At 51.4% G+C, this 25651-nt stretch overlaps 1 protein-coding gene across 3 annotated transcripts in view; it reads right to left on the bottom strand.

Moving 5' to 3' along the window:
• LOC127394618 (tetraspanin-15-like) overlaps positions 1–25348 on the bottom strand; it is a 33527-nt gene extending 8179 nt beyond the window's left edge. The window contains exons 1-5 of one of the 3 annotated variants that reach the window (XM_051640710.1): positions 25200–25348; positions 21774–21959; positions 14719–14793; positions 11120–11215; positions 6070–6183 (exon numbers count right to left, since the gene is read on the bottom strand). In XM_051640710.1, the coding sequence (XP_051496670.1) occupies positions 6070–6183; positions 11120–11215; positions 14719–14793; positions 21774–21959; positions 25200–25286 (558 nt within the window). In that variant the 5' untranslated portion in view covers positions 25287–25348. The remainder of the gene's footprint in view (positions 1–6069; positions 6184–11119; positions 11216–14718; positions 14794–21773; positions 21960–25199) is intronic. The other 2 variants (XM_051640712.1, XM_051640711.1) reach the window with 2 other exon arrangements.
• Between the last annotated feature and the right edge of the window lie 303 nt (positions 25349–25651).

Genomic DNA, 25651 nt, shown 5'->3' with positions numbered 1-25651 from the left:
AATGGGACATTTTGGGTTCCAAAGCTGATTTTTGCTCATCCCTAGAAAAGAAATAAAAGCCAGGAAAGTAGCTCCTGCACATCCTGAGTTGGGGACTTTGCACCTCTCTGAATTGATCTTCTGATTTGGTTTTGGGAGGGTGGGGGTTTGGGTTTGTTTCATGATCAAACAGCAGCTTCCAGAGCCCCACGTGTTTCTAAAAGGACCTTGTGGCCACCAAACAAGAAGGTGTTGAAATTGGCTCTCAGCAAGATGGTTTTGACAGCCAGGAAAAAGCTCCTGGACAACCAACCATCTCATGCTTGGGAGGCAAAGAGAAGATGCAAAAGAGAGATGTGCACATTTAGGTGTAAATGATGCTTTGTTGCCAAAAAAGCAGCAGACAAGGGACACTCAGCTCCAGACAAGCTCCAGCCCTAAAGCTGCAGCTTGTTCCTCCTGTAATTGGCAGGGAAATTATTCCAGAGCTTCTGTTCCTACCAGGTTACTGTCAAAAATCCCATCTCACACCACTTCAAGACACTGATTACAAACTGGGCCTAGTTAAGGAGACTAATTAGTCCCTGTGCACAGAATCACAGAATTCTGGGGGTTGGAAGGGGCCTTGAAAGATCATCTAGTCCAACCCCCATATGAAAGATTTGTGGGGAAACCTGGAGATCTGCAGCAAAGCAGTCATCAGGGGCCTGGAGAGGGATCTCAGCTGGTTTGGGAACATGAAATGGGAAGTCTTTGGTATAAAAGGGAGTTCCCAGTGCTCTGAAGGTCAACGCTGTCACCTACAGAGGTATAAGGGAACCTGCAAGTGACCAAAGAGCCACTTTTTTGGTTTATAGTTGAAAAATGAACCCCTTTTCTTGACAGCTTTCACTTGTTAAGGAATGGTTTGAGTTGGGAGGGACCTAAAAGACCATCTAGATCCACCCCCTGCATGGGCAGGGACACCTCCCACCAGCCCAGGCTGCTCCAAGCCCCATCCAACCTGCCCTTCAACACTGCCAGGGATGGGGCAGCCACAGCTTCCCTGGGCAACCTGGGCCAGGCTCTCACCACCCTCACAGCCAAGAATTCCCTCCTCATCTCCAACCTCCATCTCCCTCTCCCAGTTTTCATCCATTATCCAAGGACATTTGTCCTTGGCTTTTCAGACTCACTTTTGTGGACACCTCAGGACCCTTCACAGGTGAAACCCCAATGTTTTGGATTGGGTTCATCAACTGAGCACACCTGGCTACAGCCCAAATTCATCACCTTCCTTCTTCTGGCATTAATTAACCCAAGGTTCCTCAATCATCTCCAGTCCTGCCCGTAATTCCCTCATCACCTGGTGTTTGGGAGAAGTGTGGAAAACACAAAAGGAAGGGTTTGGCCTTGGTGGACCTTTGTCAAGATCTTGCATGGAAGAGGTCAGAGCTGAGTGGAAATTTCCAATCCAGACCCAGGCAGAAGCATTTCTTCTTCCAGAAAACATTTTGATGCCTCCAGGGCTCAGGTTTAAAACCCATCCAGGGCAGAGGACTGCAAGCCTTGCACTTTTTTTATTTCATCAGCTGGTTTTCTCCCCCAAATGGGTGCCAAATAGCAGTGGTGACACTTCAGAAGGGCTTGGGAGCTGCTGAGCTTGGCAGAGCACAGCTACACTGCAGCATGCCAGGAGAAGGCACCAGTGCATTGGAAAAGCATTTGGAAAAGCACTTAGAGATGAGGATCCAGTCCCTCAGGGAAGCTCCTACTTGCTCATTCCTTCTTCCTGGGAAGACTTGAAGGTCTATGACCTCAGAGGTGAGACTCTTCCAAGGAGCCAGAGCATTTTTAGAGGATTCTGCTCTCATGAACGTAGCTCAGCCTGTCCTGGAGGATGTCCCAGGGGATGCAGCACAAAGATCTTAGAGGCACCTGTGGTAAAAAAAATCCTCTCTTGGAAACCAGGCTGGATTTATGGCTCTGCTTCATGACGAGTCAAAACCAAACTGCAACCCACCTCCTACTGCACCTTTCATGCTCCTCCCTTCAAACAAGCTCACTCCCACCAGCACCTTTTGTTCTCTCCACAATATTACATCTCCAAATGTCCTCTCCTGGTACGTCCCTAGGGACATCTCAGAGGTCCTCTAAGACCAAAGGAGGCTTTGCTCTCCAGCTGTCACTCATGAGGGCACAAATGGAGAAGGACCCAAGGAGAGAAGAGTTTCTTACCCTATAAACTGGTGGATTAGTAACTGGCTGATAAAAAGTGTATCCCAGTGGAGAGACCATCATGTTCATCTCTACCCAACACAGAAGAATCCACAAGTGTGCCTGGGTGGTCCTTGGTCATCCCTCCAGCTGCAAGACCAACTCTTCAGCCCTCAAGTAACACATGTTGGTGGAAAGGGGCACTAAGACCCAACCAGGTATGTCCAGAGTCTCACACGTGGGTCCATTCTTCATCCCAAGGTGCTTCTCCCAGTTTCTCAGCCCACAGGGAAAAACCCACAACAACTTTCAGCCCTTTAGAACAGACATTGAAAAGTCATTCTTGAGGGTGGTGAGAGCCTGGCCCAGGTTGCCCAGGGAAGCTGTGGCTGCCCCATCCCTGGCAGTGTTGAAGGGCAGGTTGGATGGGGCTTGGAGCAGCCTGGGCTGGTGGGAGGTGTCCCTGCCCATGCAGGGGGGTTGGGACAGATGGTCTTTGAGGTCCCTTTGAGGTCTTTGGATGGAATAGATGGTCTTTGAGGTCCCTTCCAACCCAAAACATCCCATGGTTCCCTGATTTCAGCAAATAGCTACAAGCAGAGATACAAATGCAGTGATGAGGGGAGGGGGGTTCACTCTGGTGTTTCAACTACATGTTTATTAGCTTGTTGCTTTATGTCTCAGACAGCAGGAAATTCCCATGGGAGCTGGTCTCTTCATCCACTTCCTGTACTAGTGATACTGTGTTGGGCTGACTCCTGAATCAAAAGTGCCCTGGAGGGCCAAAAATCCAACCTCTGAAGAAGGAGGCTAGATCCATCTACATGGTCACTGCTCTGCCCCAGAACAGGTTTCATTTCTCACTGAGACTGAGATGCATTTTGTGAGGTCTTGTTCTCACCAAACCCCTCCAGTTGTCACAGCCACCTTCATGGCCTTTCATTCTTGAACAAAATACAAGGGGTTTCACTTGGACCTTCCCTCCCAGGAGGTGGCTGCTCCAGTCCTTCACTAGAGCTTCCTCCAGCCCCAGCTCATTGCAAAGGGAAGCCCAAAAGTTGCCTTCATGCTTCTCCTGCTCCATCAGTCATCCCTGATTCCTTCTATCTCCAACACTGCCCCACGTGCTCAGGGCTTTTGTTTCCCAAAGTGTCACCCAAGCCCCCGGGGGGTGTCAAAACACTGGAAGAGGCACTTGACTCTCTCCAGCACTTCCTCACTCCTCACACAAAAGAAAACACATGATCTCCTAATTCCATCTTCAAGACCTTCCAGGTTCTTAATCAAACCCCCTGATTAGAGATGACAATTAGTTTGGCAGCTCATTTGCATGTCAGACTTCCACTGGTAATTAAGACACCTCCCACTTCTCCTTTTTTGCCATTAAAAATCCACCAACCATCCTGGATGGATGACACATTTCCCTTGGACAAGGGGCAAGGCCAGGGTTCAAAGGCCAGGCTGCTGGTCCCAACGTCTCTGAACTCCCCCCAGGAGGTTTTACCACCAAGATTATGGCCAGAAAATCCTTTTTAGCACCATTTATAGCATTTCTGGCCAGAGCAATCAGGGATATTTGCACTTTTCCCCACCTGCCTTGAGCCAGCTCCTGGCATTTTGTCCTCAGCATGTGTTGGATTGATTGCAACGAGGGGGGTGGTTGTGTTGAGTGAGATGGTGTTGGGGCACTTAGCTCAGTCTCAGCAGGAAAAGTGCTGCATGGTGGGGGGGGGGTGCCTTGATTTTCAACTCTGAAAATCAGCACAGGAGACCCTGGTGGCTCTGCAAATGGACTGTCCTCTGCATCTCCCTTCAGCATGGAATCATGCAATGGTTTGGGTGGGAAGGGACCTGAAAGATCATCTAGATCCAACCCCCTGCATGGGCAGGGACACCTCCCACCAGCCCAGGCTGCTCCAAGCCCCATCCAACCTGCCCTTCAACACTGCCAGGGATGGGGCAGCCACAGCTTCCCTGAGCAACCTGGGCCAGGCTCTCACCACCCTCACAGCCAAGAATTCCCTCCTCATCTCCAACCTCCATCTCCCTCTCCCAGTTTTCACCCATTCCCTCTTGTCCTCTCACTCCCTGCCCTTGTCCCAAGCCCCTCCCCAGCTTTCCTGGAGCCCCTTCAGGCACTGGAAGCTGCTCTCAGGTCTCCCTGGAGCCTTCTCTTCTCCAGGCTGAACACCCCAACTCTCCCAGCCTGGCTCCAGACAGAGCTGCTCCAGCCCTCCCATCATCTCAGGGCTTTGGGGATGTGCCAGGTGCCCGTGGCTCCATGGATGCTGCTGTGGGGCAGGGATGGGGCCTCACCAGCCTCTCCTTGGGTGTCCCGTGTCCCTTCCCAGGGCACAGCTCAGCCAGGGGCCATCAGGGGGTGGCTTGGGCAGGACAGACCCTGTGCTGTCCCCATCCAGGGGCTGCAGCCCCTTCAAGCCTGTGGACACCAGAGTCTCAGACCTCCCCCGGGACAGCCTGTGGATCCCAGCCCAGCAGGGCTCCCAAACCTGCCCTTGTGCCCTCCCAGCTCCCTCAGCCCCTCTCCCCCTGCTCCCCAGCTCTGGGGGCTCCTGCCCTGCTCCCCCATCCCCCACTCCCTCCCACCCAGCCCTGCTCAGCCCCCTTTGCTCCCTGCCCTACAGACCATGCAGGGGGGGTTGGCATGTTCCCTGGCTCTGCTGCCCTTCCAGCACAGCAGGAACCACCATCCCAGGCTGAAGTGGCCACCACTGAGATGATGTAGCAGCACCAGGAGGACCTGGCCTGGGAGATGATTCAGCTGCTGCAGGAGATGGAGGAGAAGGAGGAAGATGTGATTCCACCTCCATTCCAGCTGTGGCAAGTGTGGTGGAGTGCAGGAGTGTCCCTGGCCCTGCTGGCTCTACAGGGACATGAAGCTTCACCACAAGAGCTACAGCCACCAGGACAGCTCCAGAAGTGAGGAGGAAGACCTCAAAGGTGGACACAGCAGTGTCACACTTTGGGCTGTGTCCACCCCCCACTGCCAATGCAGCACTGCCCTCCTCCTAACGACCACCTGGAGTATGAAGATCTGAGATTATTTGGGCAGAACAACCAGACAGTTCCTGAGCCTTGATCAGGCAGGGACCAGCTGTCCCTTCCTGTGTTGTGTTCCATTCCATTTTATTTCATTTTACTCTATTTTATCCTATTTGATCCTGTTCTGTTTGTATCTAATAAACAAGAAGAGAAAGTACAGGAGCAGCCAATAGTTTCTGAGCCACACAACATATCTGAGCAGAAACAAGTGACACTCTGGAGGTTAGAGATGCTGAAATTGCACTGCACAAGGCTGGGTCTTGATCCAAACACCCCTCACAGCCCCATTTTTAGTATATCCCTCAAAAACCTCCTCGTTAGGAGCAGCCACCAGCAAACATGACCCCCACAGACCCCGAAACCCCACAGGAGTCCCAGAGACACGTGTCCTCTGAGGCAGGAGAGCAGAGGACAGCAGCTCACTTGGATCCCTCTGAGATGCAGCCAAGCCCTTTAAGACCCTGCCACCACTCTGCCAAACCATTCTCCAAAACCATTTCAGATCACATATTAGGTTGAAAAGCAGGAATTCAGCATTTCTAACAACTCCATGGCATAGCAAAAGGGAATCAATAGCCCAGTGCTTTGGTGTTTCTTCTACATTAAACCTACAAAGACACAGCAGAGCCCACAGATACATATTTTGGGCTCCTTTTTGTGCCTTCTGAGGCAGCTTCTCAGGCTGATCCTGCCTCAAACCACTTTGCAAGATGATGCAGTTGACAAGAAACACTTTAGGGAAGAAACAGGCAGGAATAAGCAGCTGGAAGAGGGGGTTTGACTGAAATCCTGGCTGAAATCAAGGCCCTTTCAGGGCCTGGGCTGCCTTACCCTTCTGATGCAGCAGGTGTAGGGCACCCCACAGGCCAGTGCCCCACTGCTGTTGCAGGAGTGGTACTGGTTCACCTCCCAGTCCCGGTACTCGTCACCACCACAGCAGGAAAACTGCCACAGAAAGAGGAAAAGGAGAAAATTCAGACACGCAGCTCAACAAACCTCGACAGCTCCAGCCCACCTGATGCATCTCCCCTCCAACCTGCCCCGTTCCCAACACCAGGGCTGAGCCACAGAGTCACAGGGTGCTGGGGTGGGAAGGGACCTCTGGAGATCATCCAGCCAACCCCTGCCAGAGCAGGGTCACCTCCAGCAGGTCCCACAGGAACACCTCCAGCTGGGGTTGGAATGGCTCCAGAGAAGGAGCCTCCACAGCCTCTCTGGGCAGCCTGGCCCAGGGCTCTGCCACCCTCACAGTCAGTGTCCATCACCCCTGGCCATTGCTGAAATAAAGAAATCAAATATCTGAAGATATTTTTTTTGCAGCACCCCTTGGAATTTTGGGTGCTTTTGTTTGCTGGCCCCAACTACCAGGTTGTTGGGAGTGGGGTGACACACCCCAAGCCTGGCACGAGGGGGGTTATAGCAAGAAAAATGCTGCTGGGTAACAACCCACAGGGGCTTTTAGGATTGGGATGGACACTTGGATCCTGAAAGCTCTGGATTGTTCTCCTCCTGCAGCTGCCAATTCTGCAGATTGTTTGTATTAAGGGCAAACATCTCACAGAGTCACAGGGTGCTGGGGTGGGAAGGGACCTCTGGAGATCATCCAGCCAACCCCTGCCAGAGCAGGGTCACCTCCAGCAGGTCCCACAGGAACACCTCCAGCTGGGGCTGGAATGGCTCCAGAGAAGGAGCCTCCACAGCCTCTTGGGCAGCCTGGCCCAGGGCTCTGCCACCCTCACAGGCAACAAGTTCCTCCTCATCTGCAGATGGAGCTTCCCACCTTCCAGCTCCTGCCCATGGCCCCTTGTCCTAAAAGCCCTAATTATTTTCTGCTTTCCAGGACCCTAATTACGAAGTTGAAACCAAAATTGGATGTTTAGCCACATTTAGCCCCATTTTAAAGGTGTGCAGCAGTTCCAGACACACACACACACGCCCTGGAGACCAACCTGCCTTTCACAAGCCTGAGGAAGATCAGGCTCATTCATGTTTCACTGATTTAATTACAGGTGATTAATCCACCTGATTCCCAGGCCTCTCAGAGAGATGACTCTTTCCAGCACCTCAGAGAAATGTCTTTTTTGGTCCTTGAAGGCAGCTCAGCTAGTTGGTGCCATTCCATAAAATGCTAATCAGGCTCTGCAGCCTAACAGGGATTTCTCTTCCCGTCAAGTTAAATTAAAGATCAAATACTACAGCTACAAAGGGAAAAAAAGCTGCTTTTTTCTTTGGTTTCCACAAGGAGGGGAAAAAAAAAAAAGAAGTGTAATGAAAGTCATTTTCTGTTCTCCACAGAATAAAAGTGGGTTTATTATATAGTCATCCCTTGTTCTTGGTAAACAAGCTTGGATCTGTACATTTTTCCCCCAGAAAGAAAAGCCTGAGGTCACAGGAGAGGTTTGTGTGTTTGATAAATCAGGGGAAAAACAGGTTTTCCACAGTTCCTTAAGCACCACGCTCTTCAGGGAGCAGATTTTGGGAGAGGTTTAACCCCCTGAGCATCTGCTCCCCCTCCAGCTGGTGGGTCAGTGGCCACACTAGGCCAAGGGGAGTAGGAAAAGCCACGTGGGGTCCTCCTGGTCTCCTCCCCAGCAGCAGCTCTGGACAGGAGCAGCCAGCCCACAGGTTTACAGTTGTTTTCTGCCTTCCTACCTTGAATTCCTCTATTGCTTTTTAATCCTGCTCATATCAGAGAGGAAAAACCCTCCTGGAAAGAGGGGGAGAAAAACACCTACAAGGACATTGGCCAACTCCTCGCTAGCCTCAGGTCCATTTGCTTTTAGAACTGGGCAAAAATTGCTACAAAATCCTTACAAGGAGGCCTGGCAGCTGCAGGAAAACCTCACTGGGGTGCTTTCTCCTCTGCAAAGAGAGATTTAACCCCAACTGTTCTTGTGCCTGGATTGATTTCTTGAAAGCTGAGATAGGCTTGGGTGGGGGTTGGATTTCCACGTGGGTTCCTGGGGCTCAGGGATTTGTAGCAAGTAGAAAAGCCAACTGTGATCTGGGCTGTATCAAAGCAGCAGGGCCAGGGAGGGGATTGTCCCCCTTTACTTGGCTCTGGTGAGACCCCACCTGCAGAACTGTGTCCAGCTCTGGAGCACTCAACACAAGGACATGGAGCTCCTGGAGAGTCCAGAGGAGCCCCAGAGATGATGGGAGGGCTGGAGCAGCTCTGGAGCCAGGCTGGGAGAGTTGGGGTGTTCAGCCTGGAGAAGAGAAGGCTCCAGGGAGACCTTAGAGCAGCTTCCAGTGCCTGAAGGGGCTCCAGGAAAGCTGGGGAGGGGCTTGGGACAAGGGCAGGGAGGGATGGGATGAGGGGGATGGATGAAAACTGGGAGAGGGAGATGGAGGTTGGACATGAGGAGGGAATTCTTGGCTGTGAGGGTGGTGAGAGCCTGGCCCAGGTTGCCCAGGGAAGCTGTGGCTGCCCCATCCCTGGCAGTGTTGAAGGGCAGGTTGGATGGGGCTTGGAGCAGCCTGGGCTGGTGGGAGGTGTCCCTGCCCATGCAGGGGGTTGGATCTAGATGATCTGGAAGGTCCCTCCAACCCAAACCATCCCATGATTCTATGAAACCATTCCCCCTCAAAGCTCAAAACAGCCACGCTGAGGAAAGCTGCCTTTAATCTTCCCCAAGCAGCAAGGGGGAGGTTTGCAGGCACAAACCCACATCCCTCCAGCTTTCCTTGGAGTCTGGAGCCACCCAGGTTTGTAAAAGACCCGCAGCCCCAGCAGCTCTTTGAAATTCAAATCCTGTGCTCAGCCAAGCAGTTTGAACCCTCTTCCTCCACCTGTACTCAGCAAACCATTAAAAAAAGATCAAGAGAAGAAGGAACAGCAGGGAGCTGCAGTCAGAAACTTGAGGCAAACCTGGGCTTTTGAGTCATCCTGGTCTCCAGCCTCACGTCCAAGAGCTGCAGCAGGAGTTCAGAAAAGAATGAGTGATAAGAACATATAAGTACTATTTTCTTCAGGCCAATTTGCTTTCAATACCCACTCACTCTCAGGCAGCCAGACCGAGTAGGTGTCGACAGGTAAAACTATTATTTGCACCATCATCCTGGTAATGGAAAAATATTACACTTGGGATCATAATTCCTTGTGATTTTCACTGTATGAGAACAGGTTTAAGGGTGTGAAGGCATCTGGGTTTAGTTGGCTGCCCAGAGAGCTTGTGGAGGCTCCTTCTCTGGAGACTTTCAAGAGCCACCTGGATGTGTTTCCTGTGGGATCTGCCCTGAGGGTTCCTGCTGCAGCAGGGGGGTTGGACTTGATGACCTTCAGAGGTCCCTTCCAACCCCTATGGTCCTATGAAAGCATCACCCCAGGGTTTAGGCAAAATCCCAGCCTTAAGGAGGGCAGTGGGGGTTTGCCTGACCTGCCTAAGCCATGTGCCAGCTCACCTGTGCACAGACAAGGTTTGGCAGCAGGAAAAGGGCCAGGATAACCACAAAAGATGGGGACAGGCTGCTCTCAGCTTGTGCTTTATCCAAAAGGCAGGTCTGGATGCAATGCTCCCCAGCTGCCTGCAAGTTCTCACCCTCCCACAGTGAACCAGGCTGCTCAGATCCCACAAAAACAATTTCCCTTCTTTTAAAAGCAGATCTTAGAAATACAGAATGCCTTGACTTGGAAGGGACCTCTGAAGACCACCTAGTCCAACCCCTCTACAATAAGTAGGGACATCTCCAACTAGAACAGGTTGCTCAGAGCCCCATCAAGCCTGACCTTGAATGTCTCCAGGGACAGGGTCCCCACCACCTCCTCACTCCATTGCAGGGATCCACCACCCTTATATTAAAGAACTTTTTCCTCATGTCCAACCTAACTCTACCCTTTTTTCTAGCATGAAACCATCACCTCTTGTCCTGTTGTTCCATGCCCTGTGAGCAGCTCTTCCCCAGCCTTCTTGGAGGCCCCTTTCAGGTACTGGAAGGTCACTATAAGGTCCTCCTGGAGTCTTTTCTCCAGGCTGAACAACCCCAGCTCCCTCAGCCTGTCTCCATCAGAGAGCTGCTCCAGCCCTTGGATCATTCTCATTGCCCTCCTCTGGACACACTCCAACAGGTCCACATCCTTTTTGTGCTGGGGGTTCCAGGGCTGGATGCAGTACTCCAGGTGGGGTCTCACAAGGGCAAAGTCACCTCTTTCCATCTTTTGGCCACTCTTCTCTTGATGCAGCACAGGATGGAGTTGGCCTTCTGGGCTGTGAGTGCACATTGGGGGCTCATGTCCAGCTTTTGGTCCACTAGAATCTCCAGGTCTTTTTCCAGAGGTCTGATCTCTAGCATGTCTTCCCTCAGCCTGCATTCATATCTCTGGTTGCCCCATCCAGGTGCTCCTCTGCTTTGCTTCTCCCTGCTCCTGCCCTCAGGATGAAGCAATTCCACATTTCAATCACTGACTGTGCTGCTGTTCCTGGTTTGGAAATCATATCAAAACCTCACAGCAATGAGCTGCAGGTTCTTGCCAAGATCCTTCACTTGCTAGGAGGTCAAACCATAAAAACATGGAATGCCAGGTTGGAAGGGACTTCAAGGATCATCTGGTCCAACCTTTCTAGGTTGAGATGAGGTTGCTCAGCCCCCCTGTCAAGCTGAGACTTAAAACAGTCCAATGTGGAGGAATCCACCTTGGGAGACTTTCAATGCTTGATTGTCCTCATGGGGGAAAGAGTGCACAGATGTGAGAGCCTTTGGAGTTGGGGAGCACCACAACACAACTAGGCAAACCAAGAAAGACCAAGATATTCAAGGCAGATCAAGCTCCATTAGGTAGATCCTGCTCCAAGGAGGCACAGAAGTGACCACCCCTTGAGAAACTTCTCCAGCAGACCCTTCCCCAGGGCCACCCCCTGCCCCACCCCCTCCAAAACCAAACCTTTTCTTGGACAAAATCCAAGATGTTCTTGAAGTCAAGGTCATCATAGTAGTGCCTGATGCCCTCTTGGATGTTGGAGTGGAGAACTGCATTCATCTGAGGAGAGGAAAACAGAGACCCCAGAGCTCACACCTGGAAAAGGCACCAGGAAAACATGGCAAAAAATAACGGGTTCATAGGAAGCGTCACCACCAGGAGCAAGAATTTAACCTACATTTTGACACAAGCCCATTTCTTGGGACAAAATTCCTCATTTTGGAGCTCCTGGGGTTAGCAGCATCCCACAGCACCTCTCCAACTCCTGCAGGGAGACACATGGACCTTTAACCACCCAGTTTTTCCTACTAAATTGGATTATGAAGGTGCTTTCTCGGAAAGGCTCCTCAAGTTCTCCAATCCCACTGAACAACAGGAGTTTTACCCCTTGCAGGGGGGGGTTCTGCTGCATTAGGAGGGGTTGGAGGAGGTGACATGGGTTGTGACAGCCAACACCACCAGTGATTTATCCATGAGATGAGCCCTGTGCAGGAGCAGGGACCTCATCAGAGGCCTCATTCGCTCCTAATCCCAACAAATCTGCCAGGAATTCATAGAATTGCAGAATTGTAGAAATTTTTAGGTTGGAAAAGACCTTTAGGATCATCAAAGTCCAACCATTAATCAAGTCACCTTCAACTCTTGTGAGACCCCCTGCAGGGCTGGGTCCTGTTCTGGAGCCCCCAATATCAGAACAACATGGAGCTCCTGGAGAGAGTCCAGAGGAGCCACAGAGATGATCCAGGGGCTGGAGCAGCTCTGCTCTGGAGCCAGGCTGGGAGAGTTGGGGTGTTGAGCCTGGAGAAGAGAAGGCTCCAGGGAGACCTTAGACCACCTTCCAGTGCCTGAAGGGGCTCCAGGAAAGCTGGGGAGGGACTTGGGACAAGGGCAGGGAGGGATGGGATGAGGGGGATGGATGAAAACTGGGAGAGGGAGATGGAGGTTGGAGATGAGGAGGGAATTCTTGGCTGTGAGGGTGGTGAGAGCCTGGCCCAGGTTGCCCAGGGAAGCTGTGGCTGCCCCATCCCTGGCAGTGTTGAAGGGCAGGTTGGATGGGGCTTGGAGCAGCCTGGGCTGGTGGGAGGTGTCCCTGCCCGTGCAGGGGGTTGGATCTAGATGATCTTTCAGGTCCCTTCTTACCCAAACCATCCCATGGTTCTGTAATTAACCCAACTCTACCAAGTCCCCTGCTAACCCATGTCCCTCAGCATCACATCTACATGACTTTTAAACACCTCCAGGGATGGTGACTCCCTGGGCACCTTCCGTTGTCCTCTGAGAGGGAAAGGTGCAGCTCTCCCTGCTGCTCCTCCAGCCCTATCTCTGAGGACACTTGGACACATCAGGCCCTTCCCACAAAACACTAATGAAACGGGAAATGAATTTCACAGATGCCTGGGAAGCTTCTTAATGAGCTGGGAGCTGGGGTTGGAAATGTCCCACTCAAAGCCCAGCACAGGTTTGTCATTTGCCTCCTGCCAAACAGCAGGAACACGCATGAAGCAAAAAGGAACCTTCAGCTGAGATAGAAACAGGGGAAAGAGGGGGATGAAAACGGTTTTCATCTGTCACCTTGACATGAAAATTAGAGGTTGGGGAAACCAGGAACGGGGAGAAGAAAGTGAAAAAGCAACGAGACATGAAGGGATGTCAGAGCAGGAAACAAAGGCTGCAAGAGCTGAGGAGCAGGTTGGAAAACCTGGAGGAAATTGCTCTTGGGGAAGGGTATGAAAAATGGTCATTCCTACTTTGCCCACTGCTAGAGACACCACCAGGTTTTACCATTTCCTGCTTGTTTTCCCCCAGCCTCATCCTTGCCCCCTCCTGAGAAGACACCAGCCTGATGGCTGGAATTCAATGCTGAGTTGAAGGTGGGAGCTAAATCAGGGTTAAATGGTTCAAGTCTTGGTTCCCAAACCTCTCCCCTCCCTTCCAGGACACCAAACCTCTTATCTCCACCATTTACATCTCCACAGAGACCATTTCAATGCTCAGTAGCTTCCAGGCCACTAAATTCCTTCCTCAGCTCTGCTCATTTCATCCCAAATCCAATTAAAAATGTTCCTAACGAGTTTAATAAACAACCATTGTTCCAAATGCAGATTTGTGCCTCCAACCAAGTCCAGGTCAAGTTGGATTCATCGCTTGTCGGATTAAAACCCAATCATTGTTTGATTTTTAATTAGGTTTTGATATTGCCTGTTCAATCTAAATTAAGGCATCATTTAGGCACTAGTGGTTCCCAAGCAATCCAGGAGTTGAATCACCAGGCCCCTGGTGGTACCAGCCCTGTGTCCCTGCAGGGCAGGATGGTGCTGAGCACCACTGCTCAGGCTCACAGGTGGACTCCAGGAAGCTGATTTTCCCCAGTGAAGCAGGTCTCTCCACTGGTGGGCCATGTTTTCCAGGGATCAGAAGGCTCTGGAGAGCTCTGGGAAGCTGCTGGATGGAGCTGGCACCCAAAAAAAGTAATGTTCTCCCCCACTGCTACCCTTCAACTCTGCAGCTCACCCAGCACATAACTCCCAACCCCAACATGCCTTTGGGGTTCACCAAACCCATAGCTCCCAACCCCAACATGCCTTTGGGGCTCACCAAACCCATGACCCCCAACCCCAACATGCCTTTGGGGCTCACCAAGGCCATAACTCCCAAAGCCAACCTGTCTTTGGGGCTCACCAAGGCCATAACTCCCAACCCCAACGTGCCTTTGGGACTCACCAAACCCATGACCCCCAACCCCAATGTGCCTTTGGGACTCACCAAACCCATGACCCCCAACCCCAATGTGCCTTTGGGACTCACCAAACCCATGACCCCCAACCCCAACGTGCCTTTGGGGCTCACCAAACCCATGACCCCCAACCCCAACGTGCCTTTGGGGCTCACCAAACCCATGACCCCCAACCCCAATGTGCCTTTGGGGCTCACCAAGGCCATAACTCCCAACCCCAACGTGCCTTTGGGGCTCACCAAACCCATAACTCCCAACCCCAACGTGCCTTTGGGGCTCACCACCCTATAGCTCCCAACCTTGGTGGGTTTTCAAAAGCATCAAGCTGTTTGGGCAAAGGGAAATTGATTTTCAGAGCCTGGAAGTGGGTGTTTCAGCTGTTGCTCTGCTGGCTTGGCCATTCATTGAGCCAGCAGAGGCTGGGGTTGGCTATTTAATCCTGTGATGAAGTACAAGGGTAAGATTAAATTGAAGATGGCAGGGTTTCTTCAACAGAAGGTGGGTGGCCAGTAAGGACATCTGGTGGTCACTGGCTCAACTAGAACTCAAACACAGGCCAGGGGTTAATGGAATTGAAGGGAGGAGCTTCATGAGTCCTTAAGAAAGAAAACCCAACAGGTTTTTGGGAGCTGGGCAGAGGCTCTGGGTGGTGGTGGAGACCCATCCCAGCTCTGGAGCATGATGGGCAGTCCCAGAAGAGCAAGAGCAATGAACACGTTCCATTGTCAGGGCCTACGTGAACAAACACTTGAGGTTTCTCCTCCCTGATGCCACACAGGGCTGCAGTTGGTCACCAAAGGGCACCCAAGGGGCTCCTGATTGCACCCACCTTGTTCTCAAAGATGATTTCGATGAAGAGCAGCAGCAGCTCCGTGAGGAAGATCACCAGAAGGACCCAGAAGAACTGGAAAGAGAAAGGGAAGGATTAGCCCTGCTCCAGGTCAGGCTGTCAGTGGTGAACTGCAAGAGGGGAGACCTGGAGAACAAGACCTGCTGTGAAACACCTCAAAAATCAAATGATGTCATGATGAGCTCCCCAGGAAGCTGCAAATCTCTTCCAAAGATCTTGGTTCCAACAGGGGAAGCAGCTGGAAGGGAGAAGGAGGAGGGGAAGGAGGGCAGAAGGAAACCAGGTGCAATTTGAAGGGCCAAACTGTGCACGGGGCAACGGGAAAGATGGACGCAGTGGAGCAAACATCTCTGGGTCAATCCAGGTGTGGAGATGCTGGTGTTTGGTTGAACACCAACGTTTCCAAGCTGAGCATCCAATGGAAGATCATCCATGGCCCAGAGGCTGGGCACTAACTCATGCCTCTAGTTGGAAAAGAGCCTTAAGATCATCAAGTCCAACCATAACCCAACTCCTACCAACCGACTGTGGCAACACATTGAGGCTGGAGATCCATGTCCTGATGGAGCAAACAAATTAAACTAGAAGGTCTGAGGTTCTTGAAGCAACACCCATCGGTCTCCTAATGCTTTTGTCCCTCTGAGAGGTCCCATTAGGCATCACATGCCAGAGGATGGAGAGCAAAGCTCTGCTCAGCTCCCACTTGTCTCCCCAAAAGCTGCCTCCATCAGCACCTCTGGAGACTCACCAGGAAAAGGAAGGTGGAAAGTTACCATGGAAACGAGCTAAAAATCCAAAAGCAAGTGAAAAGGGGAGGGGGGGAAGGTAATTTATTCCCACAAAATTCATATTGACCATGAATGTACCAAGGCAGGGACCTGCAGGCCCAGAAATTGCTGCCCAGACTCAGCAGAACCAAAGTGGTGCTGCAGTAAAAATGCACACGTGGTGCCCCAAACCAACCAGGTTTGGAATGAACCACCCAAGAATGACTTCTGTACTGGGCTGAATTGCTAAGAGCCAACTGGAAAGGTCCCACTGGAGGAGCAGTGCTGTTTCCATCACCAACTAAACCAGCTCATAACGGGCCTGGGCTAATTAGGCAAGGAATTCTGATAATTAAGGAGTGCAATTAACCAAGCACCTGTTGTCTCCTGGGCAGGGCTGATATGCAAAGTGGGGTTGCTTCAGGAGGAAGCTGAATCAGAGAGGAACAGAGGGGATCAACCCCCACCCCTGCAAAGGCTGGAGATAATTTAATCCTCATTCCAGGCTCTAGTCACCATAAAACCCCTGTGGGAACTGGCTCATTCTGCATCTGTGCAAGCAACCCCTCCAGGTAACATGGCACTTGTATCCGTTTCGAAGCTGTGAAGGAGCCCAGGCAGCCCCACGAGAGAAGGGTTTGGAACTAAGAGTCTAAAAGCAGCCACAGGTCAGGAAGGGATGCAAAAAAAAAAAGAAATCTCAATTGTCCATCCCCAAGATAAAAAGAAACTTGTATCATTTGATTTCTCTTCCCATAAAGCACAATTCCCCCTGGGTTTGCACCCACAGGATGGTGATCTTCAGGTCTCACCTTCTTTCTGGGCATCCAGAGAGGGAACTGGTTGTTCCCTCTTGATAAATGGGAACAAAAAAGGCACCAAAACAACAGAACCAGTTGCTTTTGTCCCCAAATGGAAACTTTCAAGTTGTGCTTTCAAAGCACCATTTCTTCCTAATGACACCTTAGAGCTTCTCTCCCACGTTGAGTGGCCCTTTCTAAAGGTTTCCTTTTCTTCTGGAAAGACACTCACATGCAGCCCCTTCCTCTGAAAACCCAAATCATTGGTTATTCCCATGTAAAAGCAGCTTTCACAGATGCTTTGAAGCCAAACCCCCCCCCCCCCCAAAATCTGTCAGGAATGTCTCCTACACGGATTAAACGAGGACAACAAAGCCCAGATGAAAAGACTTTGTGGAGCATCTTTGGTTTTAGAAACTCAGCAACAACCTTCTCTGCTCAGGGCATGATTTTCCTCATGCAACATGGAGCCATGGTTTGGGTGGGAAAGGACCTCAAAGGTCATCTAGCTCCAGCCCCCTGCATGGGCAGGGGCACCTCCCACTAGTCCAGGTTGCTCTCCTGCCCACCCACCCAAGCGGGAGCTCCTACCTACCCTCCCCTGGGTTTCACCCAAACATCTGCCAAGCCTGAAGTCAAAATGCACATTTCCTTTATGCTTCATGAGCTAAATAATCAACAAGGCTGGTTTTAGTCCCAAAAGGACCAGGAGCCTGACAAAAAAACCCAAACCCCAAGTGCTCTGGGCCTGTGGTGTGGTCCATCCCCCACGCCCCAGGAACAACCCTATCTCCACCACGTCCCTCAAGACACCTGCTCTGCCCCTTTGAAGACCAAATCTGCTCCCCGGTCCTGCCCAAGTCCCCTTTTTTCCACCCTTTGGGGCTTTTAGAGTCTGAAACATGGTTCATTTTTGGCTGCTCTGAACCCTTCCTTGGCTACAGTCCAACTACCCTTTGCTCCAATCACTAGACCAAGACAGATGCTGCAGCAGAACATGCTCATGGTCCCAAAAACCCAAAGAATGGGAGGTTTTTATGAACAGGGATGGATGTTCCTCTTAGTTCCTCCTCCTCCATCCAGCTCCCCAAGTGATGGCTCCTTTCAAATCTAATTTATTTCAGAGTTTGAGGGGCCAAGCAATCCAATTTCACCTCTTCCCAAAGATCTCCCTGCCTGTTGCTTTCCTCTCAATCAGGAAAACAAGTATTTCAACAGCTCAATCCTTTAATGAGCAGCAGGCAATTCCCCGGAAACTCTTAATGGAGATTAAACCACTTCCATGTTATTAATAGCACCTGGGACTCTGCAAAAATTCTCTCCTCAGCCTTATTTGTGTCTCCCCAGCATCCCTTCCTGGAATCATGGAATGGTTTGGGTTGGAAGGACCTGAAAGATCATTAGATCCAACCCCCTGCACAGGCAGGGACACCTCCCACCAGCCCAGGCTGCTCCAAGCCCCATCCAACCTGCCCTTCAACACTGCCAGGGATGGGGCAGCCACAGCTTCCCTGGGCAACCTGGGCCAGGCTCTCCCCACCCTCACACCCAAGAATTCCCTCCTCATCTCCAACCTCCAGCTCCCTCTCCCAGTTTAGAAGATTTACTTGTTGCAAACCTGTAACCAGAAGGAGCTTTGTTTTATTTACCAAGTTCTTCCAGAGCACTGGATGTGTGTTATCCATCCCACCAGGCTGCCAGAGAATCACAGAATCATAAAATCATCCTGGTTGGAAGGGACCTTGAAGATCATCAAGTCCAACCATAACATCAATCCCCCTACCATAACCTAACCTACCCATTCAGTGCTTAAAGAGCATCCCTGCTGCCCTGGTTTGGAACTCTGTGCTTTGGTGGGGATGGGTTGGTCCTGCCCTCCAACACCTGTCCTTTTTGCAACCAAAACCTGCAACAGCTTCTCCAAAAGCTGCCTCTTACCCAGGGGAAAACCCCCACACAGCAGAGCTCAAGCAGAATGGGTGATTCTTCCCCTTCTTCATCTTCCACAAGAGAAGAAACAGCAGAAAACCAGCCCAAAGGAAATGATGCTCAAATCCCATCTCAGCTGGAAATTGCTCAATATTTGCAGGGACAGCAAAAGCCCCTTGCAGCTGCAAACTTTGCAAGCCCCAAACCAGCCCAAATTCACCCCAAACTCCTCCAACCCCCGAGGTCAGCTCAGGGGTTCACAGGGAACTCTTCAGTTCATCCCAAAGCCTTTTCTCAACACCCTCTGAACTTGGAAATTTGCCTTTTTTACTGCAAATATTCAAGGACTTCTTTTTTGCAGCTGGCCTGGAGGTGAGCACACCCTGGGGTAGATGGCTGAGCTGGGTTCTCCATGCAGATCTCCTCTGTTCTCAACCAAGAGGTTTCCCAGCACCACGAAACCACGAGTCAAATATCCAAGTGCACAAGGAACGAGGCCCCAGAACATTCATGATCCACCCAATTCTTCCAAACCCAAAATCAAAACAAGGGGAAAGTGCCACTTATTGGTATTTTCACCTCCTTTGACTTCAAACTGATTTCAAGTGGCTGCTCTAGGGTCATGAATCCATGCTGGGGATGGGGCAGAGGATGCTCTACACAGCACTGGAGGTTTCCTGCCTGTTTTTTTACCCCTTTTTCCACACAATTGGGGAAAAAAATACCCAGCTGCTTGCATCAGCTCAGCCCTCCAAGTGGCTCCTTCACATGTCCTGATTGCTTTTATTCAGGGCCCCTAAGCTTCAAATCACTGCAGGAGCTGCCTCTCTTGGAGGGGGAATTTATCTTCTCAGGAGAAGGACAATTCTCCATCCACACAATAGCTCTGTGATTGCCAACCACTTCCCTCTTCCAATCTGACCTATCTCCCATTTTCCAGCTTTTATTCTCTCTATTCACACGTGTAATCAGGGCTGGAGAGGTGGGAGGGGGGAAAAAAAAGCACATTTCAAGCTCAGGGAAGTCACCTGGTGGGGTCAACCTGGAGAGTTAAAATACATAATAGCAAATAAAGTGAGTGGTGGAGCTGGTGGGGGGTGCTGGGGTTTGCTTTTCACATCTTGCTGAGCATTTGGAAACAGCAGAAAAGGTATAAAAACACACTTAAATATTTATAGATGTATTTCTAGGGGTTAGAGATGTCTAGAACACCCACAGAAGGGCCAAAGGAGCTGCTGCAGCAGCTGGTCTCTGGCTGCCACAAAGCCAAGGTCAGGTCCTGCTCTGGGGGTTAAATTTTGGCAGGAAAGGAGGAACCAAAAAGCTCCCCCCACTGGAAAAGAAAAATGGGGAAGTTGGATTTCTTTAGCCTGCCTGGACCCTCATCTCTCTCCGATCCTTTATCAAATCAATGTGCCTCCTTCAAAATTACTTCTGAAAATTCAGGGCTTTCCATGAAAGGTGTGGAGTGAGGAGCAGAAGAGGTTTCCCATCAGATCTCTGCTGCAGTGAAGGTACCATGTGTTCTGCTTGAGAGCTGCCTCCTGACCTCCTGTGTTTGGAAAAGTCTCTAAGGGGGTGGTCAGAAACATCCCATCTGGGTGGCCAGAGACACCTTGTCCAGGTGACCAGAGACATCCCACCTGGGTGATGTTTGGGGTGTTTTATAGCCCTGACAGTTTGCTTAAAAATGACTTTTTCACGACTTCCCTGTCACCTGAATTTTTCCTGCTTGGACCCTAAGGATAACAGTGAGAATTTGCCTGGGCTCAGTTAGACCTCACACATTCAACCCTCTCTTCCCTGTCCATCAGAGCTAGTGGGGAACTCTGTGTTTCTTTAGGATCTCTAGAAATCATTTTCTGCCAAAGCTGAAGTCCTGGTGCTCATGGAGAACGTTTCATCTTTTGGGCTTGTTTGCTTTTCAAGCTACACAGACTTGAGTTCATTCTATTTAGGCTTCTTCCAAAGAAGGACAAGTCCTTCAGATTTTTGATAATATTTGTCTTTCTCTGCTAATTCTCATGAATCACAGCTAATACTTTGTTTCCACAACCCTGACTGCCTTTGGAAGTGGAAAATTGGCACATCAGAGGGGAGGAAATCTCATCCTTGGGGCAGCCCAGGGCGACAGAAACCCAAGCTCATTAAGTGTGTTTCACAGGTTGTCAGCAGAACCAATTCTGCAAGGGGCACAGCTGAGAAAAAGAGAGAGAATCCTGCCAGTTCTGGGTGGCTTTTTCTCCCCAAGGATAGAAGCAGCTTCACGCCTGCCATGTGGGATAAACACAGCAATTCCTGTGCACAGGAGCATGGGCATCACTTTTGGCTGGGAGAATCGGAAGGGGATCATAGAATGATGGGATGGTTTGGGGAGGAAGGGACCTGAAAGATCATCTAGATCCAACCCCCTGCATGGGCAGGGACATCTCCCACCAGCCCAGGCTGCTCCAAGCCCCATCCAACCTGCCCTTCAACACTGCCAGGGATGGGGCAGCCACAGCTTCCCTGGGCAACCTGGGCCAGGCTCTCACCACCCTCACAGCCAAGAATTCCCTCCTCATCTCCAACCTCCATCTCCCTCTCCCAGTTTCAATCCCATCCCCCTCATCCCATCCCTCCCTGCCCTTGTCCCAAGCCCCTCCCCAGCTTTCCTGGAGCCCCTTCAGGCACTGGAAGCTGCTCTAAGGTCTCCCTGGAGCCTTCTCTTCTCCAGGCTGAACACCCCAACTCTCCCAGCCTGGCTCCATCATCTCTGTTGCTCCTCTGGACTCTCTCCATTAGGAGCAAACAGCTTTGCCCTGAGGCCTTGGATCTCATCCAGTTTGGACTTCCCAGGTAATTTTTCCCTCTGCTAAGAACACCCTTCCAAAAGAAGATGAAGCTCTTTTCTACTGGCATGAACACAGCTAAAATAAACTGAGTGGTGGAGACTGTTCTGCCAGAAATGGGATCACAGCCCCAAAAATAACTCCCGTGTTCCCTCAGGAGGAGGCAGCAGAGCTCCCCACAGATGTTGGGAGCATCCAGCTGTGGATAACAGGGAGATGAGGTTGCCAGCTCTGCAATTTAAACAGATCCTCCCCCTGACACCCCTCTGCTGGCTTCACAGCAGAGCAGGAACCACTGAGCAGTCACAGAATGACAGAATTGTCACGGTTGGAAGAGACCTCCAAGATCAGCAAGTCCAACCAACCACCCAGTGGAAAAACCAGCAACCACCAAACAAACACCACCACCACAACCTCATGCCCATCACAGCATGTCCTGAAGTGCCACATCCACATGTTTTTGGAACACCTGCAGGGATGGTGACTCCACCACCTCCCCAGGCAGCCCGTTCCAGGGCCTGAGCACTCTTTCAGTCAAGAAGTTCCTCCTCATATCATCATGCCCATCATGCAAGCATTTAAATCCAGGAAGGGACACACAGTTGCTCCAGGTCCTGGTGGTGACTCGTTAGGATATGGTCATTTTTCTCCCTGGGGTCACCCCGAGCACCCCAGGGGCTGCACAGAGAGCATGGGAATGGCCTTACCATCTTCAGCAGCGTCCGGTTGTCCCTGAGGCTCCCCACCATGCCCACGAAGGAGACACCAAACATGGTGACACCCAGCAGGAGAAGGATGATGGCTGGAGCCAGGAAGATCCCTTCCAAGGTTTTGTGTTTTTGTCTTTCCACCTCGGCGTAAATCCCGACGCACAGGATCACGAGGCCAAGGATCTGCAAGGGAAGCACAGGATGGGATTCAGATTCCAATGGGGAGAAAGCAAAGGCCTTGAGGAACAGTAGTGGTTTTTTTAGTAGTGTCCAATTCTGGAGCCTCCAACACAAGGACATGGAGCTCCTGGAGAGTCCAGAGGAGCCCCAGAGATGATGGGAGGGCTGGAGCAGCTCTGGAGCCAGGCTGGGAGAGTTGGGGTGTTCAGCCTGGAGAAGAGAAGGCTCCAGGGAGACCTGAGAGCACCTTCCAGTGCCTGAAGGGGCTCCAGGAAAGCTGGGGAGAGACTTGGGACAAGGGCAGGGAGGGATGGGATGAGGGGGATGGATGAAAACTGGGAGAGGGAGCTGGAGGTTGGAGATGAGGAGGGAATTCTTGGCTGTGAGGGTGGGGAGAGCCTGGCCCAGGCTGCCCAGGGAAGCTGTGGCTGCCCCATCCCTGGCAGTGTTGAAGGGCAGGTTGGATGGGGCTTGGAGCAGCCTGGGCTGGTGGGAGGTGTCCCTGCCCGTGCAGGGCTTGGATCTAGGTGATCTTTCAGGTCCCTTCCCACCCAAACCATCCCATCATTCTATGATCATATAATGCTTCACTCCAACAGTACTTGGGGATATAAACCAACACACTTTCAGGAGGGTCAACTCAAAGAGCAGTTTTCAGTCTTATGGGAAGAGCAAGAGAAGGAAAGCAGACTTTCTTCTTGAAAAGGAAACTTCCAATCTGTTCTCTGATGAATCCTCAACAACAAGGATTAAATCCACCTGTATCATACCAGCTGGTCCAACCCACAACACTCAAACTTCTCTACCCTTTGCTCCATGTTTGCTTTCAAGTCACTTTCTGGCTTATCCCACAGTCCTTTTATGATTTTTCCACCTATAAATAAATTCTTTCATTGCATGGGAAGGATCTAGCAGCACTAGATCCAGTTTTCAGCAGGCTGGGACAACCCTGTACTAGAAAATCATTATGCATCTCACCCCAAACCTCTTTCAACTCTTCACTGGGAACCAACTCAAATCTTATTGCACTGAATTTTTACTCGGGTGTTTAAAGTTTCAAAGCCTTTGTTCAGTGCAAGCAGGAACTTCCCACACAATCATCTTTGATCAAGTGCATTTGGGCAGAGAGAAATGCAGCCCTGGTCACGTCTGGTTGATGAGGCTTTGAAGGGTTCAGCAGCATCACTGAATTAACACAGCAGCGAGATGTGCAAATGAGGAGAAAAGTAGGTCAGGCAGCTGAAAAGCTGGTTGGAGCTTTGTGATCCCTATGGATTCCATGGGACAACAACCAACAAGGGGCCATGGGCAGGAGCTGGAAGGTGGGAAGCTCCATCTGAAGATGAGGAGGAACTTGTTGCCTGTGAGGGTGGCAGAGCCCTGGGCCAGGCTGCCCAAGAGGCTGTGGAGGCTCCTTCTCTGGAGCCATTCCAGCCCCAGCTGGAGGTGTTCCTGTGGGACCTGCTGGAGGTGACCCTGCTCTGGCAGGAGTTGGGTGGATGATCTCCAGAGGTCCCTTCCCACTCCCCCACCACTGTGACTCTGTGATGCACGAGGACAGGCCCAGGGCTGAAGGGAAGCTGGGTTGCTGCAATTCAAAGCAGCTTTTTTGAAGCTATTTTCCAGTCACATGGAAGTTACCAAGTCTCTTCCTGCTGGTGAACCCCTCATGATGCCCCAGGGAGTTCCTCCCAAATGCTCCAGCAATTAATAAGCATCTGTCACAGAGACTGTGCCAGTTCATCCCAACGTTCAGAGCAGCTCTGACCTGGGTTCAGATCAGCTGGGAATAAAAACCCCAGCCCTTCTTCCCCATCCCTACAACTGCTTAATGGCATTTGAGGAAACCTCAAACCAAGCACTGCTCAGCTCTTTAGAGAAACCAAACCCACAGTAACTCTTTTTCCCACTGATGAATTTCCCAAGTAAAAAAATACTGCAGTGTCTTTACCCAACAACTCCAACCACAGCCACAAATGGGTTAAGAAATCTGGATTTTTGTTGGTCTCCCTGGGTGCAGTGGGAGGGTCCTGACAACCCCTCTGGGAGATATCTGAGTTTCCTCTCCTTTTGAGAGCCTTCCTCCTCACAAGTCACAAGGAAAACCAGTGAAATATTCTACCAAAAACACCCCTTTTTCCTTATTTTCATCCATGCCCTGGGATGGGCACAAATCATTCGGCCCAGTGAGACAACCAGCCAGTCAGGGTGTGCACTGCCACCCCAACGAGCTCATTCACTGTACATATTAAATAAACAGGGAAATGAAAAGCATTTTCCAACTCTGTCTGTAACCCTGTTCATCATCTCCAGCCTGCCTGGGAACTCGTGCAGCTATTTCTGCAATGACACTTACACAATGAGACACATCCACACCCGGCAGGCAACCCTGCACGGGGCAAAGAGGATTCATTAACCCTCAGGAGAAACTATTTCGAAATTTGGACTGGATTATGCAAGATTAACCCCAGGAAGGTGCTAACATCGTATCTCACACATTAGCTGAGGATGCACAGAGCCTAAAAGGACAGGGAATCTCTTGCTTCCCCCCCTGCCCTGCTCCAACACGTGCTCCCAGGTGCTGGGGAAGCCTCACCCCGAGTGCAGGGATTCAAAATTGCTTCAAAATAGTTAAAATTACTTTTAAAACGACTCTTCAAACAACCAACCTGGCTAAAATACCTGTCACCCGATGTCAGCTTTTGTACCTTGTCCCTGGGGAATGGCACAAAGGCTGGGAGAGGCAGGGGGGATGTGCTGGCAACGGGGGCTTGGGAGGTGGAAACACAACATTCCCATGTTTATGCTCCAAACGCCTGAAACCGGGACTTGCTGCCATCAGGGATCTGCCAAAAGCAGCTCTGGGCATGAGCAGTCCCAGGGAGGTGCTCCTAAACTCACCAAAACCTGGGGTTTCACCCCAAATTGCCCATTTCTGGCCCCAGCTAGAAGCAGCTTCACAGCACCCCGGGTTTTCCCGCTGGGATTTGATGCCTTGGAAGGGAAAATTTAGGTTGGATGGGGCTTGGAGCAACCTGGGCTGGTGGGAGGTGTCCCTGCCCATGCAGGGGGGTTGGATCTAGACGGTCTTTCAGGTCCCTTCCCACCCAACCCACCTGGGATTCTACCCTTTAGACAAAGCAAACCAAAACCCAAGCATGGAGGAGGGGGTGGGCGATGTGCTGAGGGCAGGAGGGGGGTGGGGACAGAGGGAAGGACAGAAAAAGCAGCTGGAGCACCTACCGAGAAGAGGGTGGCGTAGGTGGAGAGAGCAAATTTGATGATGTAGTAATAGAGGTGGGAATTTCGGCACCGGGAGGTTTGAGCCATCCCGGTGGCTGCGGGGAGCGGGGTGTCGCTGCCTGCCCGCCGGACCCTCCCGCCTCCTGCCCTCCTTTCCCGAGCTGGAAAAGCACACCCATCCACACGGGAGAGCCTTGAACTTGAGCTGCTGGCTCCAACTTCCGCCTGGCAGGAGCGGAGAGGGAAGGAGGCAGCGAAAAGAGCCGCCGGCGTTCACCCTGTTAACCCTTTCGTGAGCCCCGAGCAGCGCGGCTGTGCACGCGTGGGGTCCAACCCTGAGGCCCCAGGTGGGTGGGCAGGTGGGTCTCCAGCCGCGTTTTAAACACACACGTTGCAATCGGGGCTTCCTGCCCTTGCTAGAGTTCTGGGAGAGCGCGTTGCCATCCTGCAGC

This window comes from Apus apus, chromosome 26 (genome assembly GCF_020740795.1).
Source record: "Apus apus isolate bApuApu2 chromosome 26, bApuApu2.pri.cur, whole genome shotgun sequence".
In the NCBI taxonomy this organism is placed as follows: Eukaryota; Metazoa; Chordata; class Aves; order Apodiformes; family Apodidae; genus Apus; species Apus apus.
Note: the sequence above shows the minus strand (reverse complement) of the source record. Positions and strands in the feature narration are given on the sequence as shown.